At 45.4% G+C, this 9,787-nt stretch overlaps 1 protein-coding gene across 1 annotated transcript in view; it reads left to right on the top strand.

Moving 5' to 3' along the window:
- Window positions 1-8,543, top strand: part of otud4 (OTU deubiquitinase 4) — a 16,339-nt gene extending 7,796 nt beyond the window's left edge. The window contains exons 13-22 of the mRNA XM_083936873.1: window positions 73-250; window positions 332-464; window positions 1,289-1,354; window positions 2,412-2,916; window positions 3,671-4,198; window positions 4,307-4,654; window positions 4,740-4,780; window positions 5,317-5,941; window positions 6,671-6,744; window positions 6,830-8,543. Of these exons, the coding sequence (XP_083792999.1) occupies window positions 73-250; window positions 332-464; window positions 1,289-1,354; window positions 2,412-2,916; window positions 3,671-4,198; window positions 4,307-4,654; window positions 4,740-4,780; window positions 5,317-5,941; window positions 6,671-6,744; window positions 6,830-7,321 (2,990 nt within the window). The 3' untranslated portion in view covers window positions 7,322-8,543. The remainder of the gene's footprint in view (window positions 1-72; window positions 251-331; window positions 465-1,288; window positions 1,355-2,411; window positions 2,917-3,670; window positions 4,199-4,306; window positions 4,655-4,739; window positions 4,781-5,316; window positions 5,942-6,670; window positions 6,745-6,829) is intronic.
- Window positions 8,544-9,787: the final 1,244 nt, after the last annotated feature.

Genomic DNA, 9,787 nt, shown 5'->3' with positions numbered 1-9,787 from the left:
CACACGGACACACACACACGCACACACACACACACCTGCAGCACACTGACTCCTGTCCGTCTGTCCTCTCAGAGTGGGAGGAGCGAGGCAGAGGTCGAGGCCGGGGGAAGCCTCTCCCAGCGTCCGCCCCTCTCGTCTCCCAGGCGACGGCGTCCGGGTCGGCGCCGGGCTCCAGCGGGCGCGTGCTGAAGCAGCACTCGTGGCCCCCGCAGGCCACCGTAGAGGAGCCGGTCGGAGCGAAGGCCAGCAGGTCGGCGTCGCTCAGCTTCACCTTTTTAAAACCAGACGAGTAAAAACGGCGTGAGTGACGCGTTTGTTTCCGTGGTTACAGGAAGTCGGTGAGCTCGGTGGAGGCGGCGTTCGGGCTGACGGAGCAGCAGCGTCTGGCGAGGGAGGAGGAGGAGAGGAACGTGGCGCTGGTGGAGATCAGGCTCAGGGACGAGCTCAGCTTCCCCGCCCTCGGGGTGAGAGACGGCGCTTAGCTCAGCATCCACAGAACCACGGTCCACTCACACACCTGCACTCTTCTTCCTCTTCTTCTTCTTCTGCTTCTTCTGCTTCTTCTTCTTCCTCTTCTTCTTCTTCTGCTTCTTCTGCTTCTTCTTCTTCTTCTTCTTCTTCTTCTTCTTCTGCTTCTTCTTCTTCTTCTTCTTCTTCTTCTTCTTCTTCTCCTTCTTCTTCTTCTTCTTCTTCTTCTTCTTCTTCTTCTTCTCCTTCTTCTTCGTCTTCTCCTTCTTCTTCTTCTGCTTCTTCTTCTTCTTCTTCTTCTCCTTCTTCTTCTTCTTCTCCTTCTTCTTCTTCTGTGCTCTTAAATCTACTTCACATATATTTGTGACTGAGACTTTATAGTTTTTTTATACCTCCTGATTCTTGTGTTGTGTTTGATCCTTTGTGTCTTTGTTTGTGTTCATGTTGTTGTTGTTGTTTGTGTCTTTGTTTGTTTTCATGTTGTTGTTTGTGTCTTTGCTTGTTTTCATGTTGTTGTTGTTGTTTGTGTCTTTGTTTGTTTTCATGTTGTTGTTGTTGTTTGTGTCTTTGTTTGTTTTCATGTTGTTGTTGTTGTTTGTGTCTTTGTTTGTTTTCATGTTGTTGTTGTTGTTTGTGTCTTTGCTTGTTTTCATGTTGTTGTTGTTGTTTTTTGGGTCTTTGTTTGTGTTCATGTTGTTGTTGTTGTTGTTTGTGTCTGTTTGTGTTCATGTTGTTGTTGTTGTTGTTTGTGTCTGTTTGTGTTCATGTTGTCGTTGTTTTACGTTGTTGTTGTTGTTGTTGTTGTTGTTGACCTGGTCAGACTCAGACTCCGGCCTCAGCGCTGCAGAAAGGAGGAGAGAAGAAAAGACTCCAGAGAAGCAAAACGGTCGGTTTCTTTATTCTTCATCCTCAAACAACAAATGTTAAAAAAACAACAACAACAATATTTCACCAACACGCCTTTTATTTATGAGTTATTTATTTATTAAAATAAAAGAACGTGTTCTATATAATTAAAAGAAAATAAAAGAACGCAGTAGTTTAGATACACAACCTGTTGTTACTTATAAAACAAACACTTTCTTTATTCTGCAGCAGATCAAACAAACACACTTTCAAACAAACACAGTTTTCATTAAAAACAAAATGCTTTTTTAAAGTTTTTGTACATTTCTGAAGCGTTTCATCATTTTTATAATTATGAATAAATTACAATTAATGTATTAAAAATAAATAAATTTGAAATATAATTAACAAGTAAATTTAGTTAATTAAAATATTTATTTTAAATACATTTATAAATAAATTGAACCAATTTAAAACAAGTTAAAAATATAAAATAATAAATAACTAAAATAAAAGAACGCATTTTATTTCTTGTATTTCAAACAAACACTTTACATTAAAAACTAAATTAATTCAAATCTGACCTTAAAAATTAAATAAATTAAAATATAATGAACAAGTAAATTTTAATTAATTACTTTAAGTACTTTAAAAAATATATTAAATATAAAAATAAACTGAAATGATTAAAAAAAAATATAAAAAAATATTCTTATTATTTAATATTAAGGTAAATAAACTGAAATGATTGAAAAATTAAAAATATAAAATAATTAAAATAAAAGAACGCGTTATATTTCTTGTCTTATTCCGTATAAAATAATTATGAAATAAACAAAAACGCTGCATTTATTCTGCAGAAGATCTTTATTTAATTTTTAATATATTAATTTCTCAATAATTCTAAATATAATGAACAAGTGAATTTAATTAATTAATTTAAGTACTTTTTAAAAATAAATTAAATTTAAAAAGAAACTGAAATGACTAAAAAACAAATATAATAAAATATTATTCTCATTATTTAATAATAAATCAGGTAAAAACATATTTGGTTCCTGCACAGAAGCATTAATTCTTCTTCTGTGGTTTTACAGCAGAGTCCCGTTGAAGACGTCGCCGCTGAACGCCCTCAGTCCTCCACGCCGCCCCCGGCGAGCACGCCGCCCCCCGCCCGCCCTGCTGCTGCTCCTCACCCCGACTCTGACCATCCAACATGGCTGAGCTCCGTCAAGGCTTCGCTGCCCAACGCCAACATGGCCGCCGCTCCTGCTGCAGCGTCCGGCTCGTACGCCTCCGCTGCCACGCCGAGTCTCCCCCCCACTCCAGCCTCCGCCTTCTCCTTCCTCACCCCTGCCCTCCCCCCCGCTGCTTCTCCTCCTCCTCCCTCTTCCTCTCTTCCTCCTAAATCCTCCTCCTCTCCTCCTTCTTCACTTCCTGCTCCCACTTTCATCGCTCCTATTGCTCCGTCACCCGGCGCCGCCGCCGCACAGGGCTTCCTCCCCCGTTCCTCCCCCAGCCCCCCCTCCTCCTCCTCCTCCTCCTCTTCCTCTCTCATCCCCTCTTCAGCTCAGGTCTCAGCTCCGACAGTTTCTGCACAAAGTAAGAAATCACTCTTTAATCTTTCCATTTTTCAATAATTAAAATAAATTACAAATACATTTTTAATGTTTCATTATTTTATTATTAAAAAATATAAAAGATTTAATTAGAAATACATTTTTAATGTTAAATTATTTTATTAATAAAAATATAAAAACTAAATTACAAATACATTATTAATGTTTAATTATTTTATTAATAAAAAATATTAAAAATAAATTAGAAATGTGATGAACAAATAAAAAATATCTAAATTACTAAAAAATAAATAAAAATTAAAATCAATGACCATTTAAAATAAATCTAGAAAAGAGATTTATTACAATAATGAGATTAAATCCTCTAAAATTACAAATACATTATTAATGTTTTTATTATTGTTTTATTAAAAATTAAATTAGAAATATGTTGAACAAATAAAAATATTTTAAATAAATTGAAATTATTGCAAAATATAAAATCTAAATAAGTAAATCTCAGAAGAACAAATGAAATATAAAACTTTAATTACAAAAAAATTTACCTTAATTAAAAATGAGTCAAATTTTTAATTAATTAAATATATTTAATAATCAAAAAACAAATGAATTAAAATATTTTAAAAATATCTTAAACCAAATAAAAATGTTAAAAAGATTTTCACGCTATAATTCAAATAAATTAAAATGATTAAAAAATTAAATGTTAATTATTAAAATGAGCAAATCTCAAATAAAAAAAACGTCACGTTTCTGTTCCTCTGACTCGTCTTCAGGTTCTCTGTCAGCTGTCGGAGGATCTCAGGACGCCTCCGTGTCCCAGATTCACCCCCAGAACCAGGTCCCCGAGAACCAGCCCCCCCAGTCTCTGCCCCAGAACCTCATCCCGACGCCCCAGAACCCCCTCCCGACGCCCCAGAACCCCCTCCTGACGCCCCAGAACCCCCTCCCGACGCCCCAGAACCCCCTCCCGACGCCCCAGAACCCCTCCCGACGCCCCAGAACCCCCTCCCGACGCCCCAGAACCCCCTCCCGACGCCCCAGAACCCCCTCCCGACGCCCCAGAACCCCCTCCGACGCCCCAGAACCCCCTCCCGACGCCCCAGAACCCCCTCACGACGCCCCAGAACCCCCTCCCGACGCCCCAGAACCCCCTCCAGACGCCCCAGAACCCCCTCCCCACGCCCCAGAACCCCCTCCCCACGCCCCAGAACCCCCTCCCGACCCCCCAGAACCCCATATCGAAGCCCCAGAACCCCCACCTGACGCCCCAGAACCCCATCATGACCCAGATGCAGACGGAGGCCCGGCCCCGTCTCCCCCTCCACCAGCACCAGTCTCCCCCTGAAGTGGTCTCTATGCCCGAGATCCAGCCCTCCCTCCCCCCTCAGTCCCAGTCTGAGGTGGTCCAGGCCCCTGGAGCTCCCTACCCCCCCTTCCCCCAGGCTCAGCTCCCGTCCAGCCTCCTCACCCCTCCCAGGTCCCTCACCCGTCCCCCTCCCTCTCCCTCTCCCTCTCCGTCCAGTCCCAGAACGAGGCCCCGCTGCCTCACACGGAGTCTCCGGCTCACCCTCCTCACCCCTCTCATCACCTGCAGCTGCAGGCCGCCCCTCCCCCTCACCACAGAGCGGTGCCCCTGCAGCAGCTGTCCCAGCTCTACCAGGACCCCCTGTACCCCGGGTTCCCCCAGGGGGAGCAGGGCGACGTGGCTCCGACTCCGTCCTTCTGCTCCAGCGTCTCGGGGGACGAGCTGCCGCGGGGTGAGACCCACATCTGTCACATAACTGAACATTAACGTTAGGGGAGTCCAGGTGTCGACCGTCTGTCATTTCTCTTCTTCTGCAGATCTCAACGTCTTGAAGTTCTTCTTCAACTTGGGCGTCAAGGTAAGACGGAGAACGGGTCATTCTGAGTCACTCGCTGACAGGGTTCCTTCAGGGGCTGGAAATCCTCATATTTGAGACTGAAAAACAACATTTACTTCTTCATTTTCTGCATTTGTTGCATGAAAACTCCTTTTTCTGATTCTCAGATGATGATGTGAGATTTAAAAGAAGCCACTCTGCAATTTTCCTTCGTTTAAAAGACACTTTTCACTCTTTTCTGACCAAATAATTCACCGATAATGAAACTAGTGGTCAGTTGCGTCGCTGCTGTGTGTAAAGGTGGAGTTCCCTGCAGCTGTTCTGTGCTGGAAAAGACCGGAAACACACCTGGAAGTGCTGAAAAGTGCTTGAGTCTGACCCAGTGTTCACAAACTAACTAATAGTTTTTAATGTTTAATGTGTAAAAATGTTTCTTGGACTTGGACGGTAACTTCCTGTCTTCACTGGTTGCCTGGTAACCGTCGTATTTCCCTCAAATGTCTGTCTTCTTCCTGACCTCGCTGACCGTCGCTCTTCTCTCCCCCCCCCCCCCCCAGGCCTACTCCATGCCCATGTTCCCCCCGTACATGTACCTCCTCCCCCTGCAGCAGGCCCACGCACTGCAGCCCACCCTGCCCTCCCGCTCCCCCTCCCCCACCCCCCACTACCCTCCTCCCCCCAGGCACCAGGAGGCGTACCCACACCCGCAGTACCCTCCGGCTCCAGTGTCACCGTACGACCACCAGGCCCTGCTCGCTGAGCCCCCCCACCCCAGTGACGCCTCCTTCGCTCAGTACCCCGTCCCCCAGGCGCCCCCCCACAGGGTGTCCTGGCAACCGCACATGGCCCCTCCCAGAAACCCCAGCTACCCGGCGAGGTACCCCAACCCGAGTCCATCGTATCGGGCCGCTTCACCCTCGTCTCAGGGGTTCCACCAGGGTCAGGGCGCGGGGCACCTGCTGTACCCCCCGTACCCCCCCTCCTCACTGGGATACCCGTCTTCATCCACCCCTGAAGAGCCGCAGATGAGCCAGGGGGCCATGGATCAGCGTCAGCCCGCCAACGGGGACACGGTGCCGGGCCAAGGGCCAGGCCGAGCCCCCGGGCTTCTGGAGAGTCCTGCTGCTGCTGCTAACGTGGCTAACGCTAACAACAACAGACCCGTGGTGATTCCTGGTTTTGGTACGTCGACGGTTTTCATCCTTCAAATACAGTGTTATGATGTTTTAAATTAAATGTTGAATCTGTAGAATGAGCAGAACAGCTCCAGCTAGAGTCTCAAGATCGTCGTGTCAACAACAAAAAAGAAGTCCAGCAGTGGGGTTGCCAGGTTGGTCAGACCCGGCCCAGTAGCTCCAGGAGACCGGAGTCTGTTTGAGCCTGTTTGAACCCGTCCCCTCCAGAAAATCACAGCATCAAAACAAGGATTAGAGGTTACAGTTTCAAGTAAGTTTACAGTTAGCGTTAGCGTTAGCCGTTAGCGTTAGCCGTTCCAGCTAAGTGCAGATGAAAGTGATGTTAGCATCCAGGAGCAGCGTAGCCATGTGGGCGTGCGTTTGAATGGCGTTCCTCTCCTTTCTCTCAGTCCATGGAGTGAATGCTCGGCCTATAGTGACTGGTTGTTGCCCGTCTCCGCTCACTCAAACCTGGCAACCAGCAACGCCCAATGCTATTGGCTGCTACCATGGAAACAGAGGGGGTCATTGTTTACAATAATAATTCAGACTAAATATATTTTTTATGGAAAAGCTACTTTCATTCTGTTCCCCTCAAAACGCCCCGTGGGTGTTATTTAAAAATATATCTTTTAATAAAGATTCTTCAGATTCAACCTTTAATAAAAATCAGCAGAAAGGGATTCTGGGAAATGAAGTCCCGTATTTTTAATATGAAGCTTTTCTTTCCCATCAGCGCGGCAGGAGCAGGGAGACGGTTTGACCCGCGCGGTGCTGCTGGTGGACCCGCCACTCAACAACACACCCATAGTACGCAACACACACTCACTCTCACACACACACACACACACACACACCGACACACGCACACACTAACAGCACTGTCTCCTCTCAGATCACTCTGGTTTCAAACCCTGACGTTAAGGAGGTCTCCATGACGACCATGAAGTCCAGCAGCTCCCCCGGCTCCCCGTCACCCTACGACCTCATCTCCAAGGCGACCGTCCCCGGTGACAGCAGCCGCCCCTCCCGAGGTTACCGCGGCCACAGAAAACAACTGAACCCAACCAACGCGTACGTCCCTCTGGGGGCGCCGGAGCCCGGCCACATGGGCTACCTCGCCATGTCCGAGTGTCTGTCCGTGGGCTGCAGCACAGAGGACGACTGGGAGGAGTCGGGGGGATTCAAACCCACGAGCTTAAACCAAAGAGGGTCGAGGAAGAACTACAGAGAGGGGGGAGGAAGGGGGAGATGGAGGGGAGGCCATGATGCAGGCAGGGGGGCAAACAGGAGAAGACAGGGAGCAGAGGCGGGCCCGGGGGCGGGGCTTAACTACATCCAGTTTAACTCCTCCCACAGGGGGAGGGGCCGCGAGAGAGGGTACTAGCTCTCAGCCAATTAGAGGAAAGGACACTGGAAGGTGATTGTTTTGTTTTTTTCTTCTTTTCTCTAAATTACATGAAAAGGTTTGTTTCACTCTTATATCTGGATGCTTAATATGAGGGTACAGTTAGCTTAGCTTAGCTTCGCTTAGCATAAAGATAGTAAACGGTAGCAGATTGCTAGCTTAGCTCTGTTAAAAAGCAATTCTTTCAACCTAAGCTAAGCCAACATCTTCTTTGCTAGCTGTTTCCAGTATTAATGCTTGGCTAATGTCTTCTAAGCTAGCTGTTCCATCCCACTTTCCTTTTGTGCTAAGCTAACTGTCTTTTGGCTGTAGCTTTACATTCACTACAAGGAAACAGCTAGCTAGGCTTTAATATAAAGTAACTAATTCTTTCTTTTGGACAGAGCTAAGCTAGTGGTTACCCTGGTTTTTTTGTGCTAAGCTAAGCTGGTGTTAGCTTCACATTCACTGTTCATCTTCCTATCGAACCATTTACAAAACGCATAGAACTATTTCTTTAACAGGAAGTAAAATGAGAAGGTTTGTTTCACTCTTATGTATGGATGCTCAATATGAAGGTACAGTTAGCTTAGCTTAGCCTAAAGATAGTAAATCGTAGCCAATTGCTAGCTTGGCTCTGTTGAAAAGTAAGTTCAACCTAAGCTAAGCCAACATCTTCTTTGCTAGCTGTTTGGCTAATTTCTTGTAAGCTAGCTTTTCCATCGCAGTTTCCAGTCTTTGTGCTAAGCTAACATGGAATCAATCTTCTCATCAAACTATTTACAAAAACAGAATTATTTCTTTACCAGGAAGTAAAATTTGAGCACAACTGGGAGCTGCGCGCGTCCACGAAGCTTCAGACAAACATTTTTCAGCCAAAACCAAGTTTTTAGAGCATCTGCGAGCTTGAAACAAAGAATTAAAGCAACAAAACTCTGATTTATCGTAGTAAAATGTAATTTGAGACCAGCTTTGTGTGATTCCGAAGAGTCTGTCTTTATTTCTGCAGATCGTCGTCGTCGTCGGTCCATTTTGTTTGCGTTTCTTTATTTGTCTTCTTCACTGGGTTTGTTTTTGTGTGATCCGCTCAAAGTGCCTTATGTTTGAGATTTCTTCCTTGGTTTTGTCTTTTGAGTTTGTAAAACACCGCTGTACAGAAACGAGAGGTTATTTTTGTCTGTGTTTGATTTTTCTATGATTCAATAAATGAAACTTTGGTTCAGATCTCAGTCTCTTCATTTTCTATCATCACTGCGCTTAAGTCACAGACCTCAGATCAGAATCTTTGACTGTTGGTTTTAGACGTTAGCGCAAAGATCCGACTCTTAAAGCAAAACGAACTGTTTCTATGTTTTTAACAGTGACATGTTTTAGGCACCTGTGAATGCTTTCAAATACGGAAGTGTTGTAAGTTTATTTTCATCAATCATCAAACTGCAGAAGAGAAATCTAGATCAAATTGGTTACGATCAGGGCTCTGAGGGGCCACACCCTCACTACTTCGTCTTTACTCTGAACATAAACTCACCGGCCACTTCAAAAGGACGTAGCATTACAACTTAAAAACACAAAATTACTTTCCATTGGTACCAAGATGGAGTCTCTACGACGTTCCTATCAAAAGTTATGGCCTATTTAAAATAGGGCTAAGGTTTGAGATTAGGGTTGGGGTTAGGGTCTGGGTTGGGGTTAGGTTTAAGGTCTAGGATTAGGGTTGGGGTTAGGGTTGGGGTTGGGGTGACTTTAGAGACTTGAAACTTGGGCTACCCCCCCTATTTAGTGGGTGCCGAGTGCTGAGTTCACTCATGCTGGTTTCGTTGCGATCGGACGTCGGGAACCCTTTGATCTTAAACAATTATGTGCCTATTTTTTTTCCCTAAGGTGCTCATTTGTTGAGACTTTGCTTACCCCCCTAATTATGGCCCTGCGCTTTCCATCGGTACCAAGATGGAGTCTCTACGACGTTCCTATCAAAAGTTATGGCCTATTTAAAATAGGGTTAAGGTTTGGGATTAGGGTTAGGGTTGGGGTTAGGGTTGGGGTTGGGGTTAGGGTTAAGGTCTAGGATTAGGGTTAAGGTCTAGGGTTAGGGTTGGGGTTGGGGTTAGGGTTAGGGTTGGGGTTAGAGTTAGGGTTGGGGTTAGGGTTGGGGCTAGGGTTGGGGTTAGGGTTGGGGTTAGGGGTTAGGGTGACTTTAGAGACTTGAAACTTGGGCTACCCCCCTATTTCGTGGGTGCTGAGCGCACTCGTGCTGGTTTCGTTGCGATCGGACATCGGGAACCCTTTGATCTTAAACAATTGTGTGCCTATCTTTTTTTCCATAGGTGCTCATTTGTTGAGACTTTGCCTACCCCCCTATTTATGGCCACGCGCTTTCCATCGGTACCAAGATGGAGTCTCTACGACGTTCCTATCAAAAGTTATGGCCTATTTAAAATGGGGTTAAGGTTTGAGATTAGGGTTAGG

The sequence above is a fragment of the Echiichthys vipera genome (assembly GCF_963691815.1).
Source record: "Echiichthys vipera genome assembly, chromosome: 22".
NCBI classification, from domain to species: domain Eukaryota; kingdom Metazoa; phylum Chordata; class Actinopteri; order Perciformes; family Trachinidae; genus Echiichthys; species Echiichthys vipera.
This window is presented reverse-complemented; position numbering and strand designations above follow the sequence as displayed.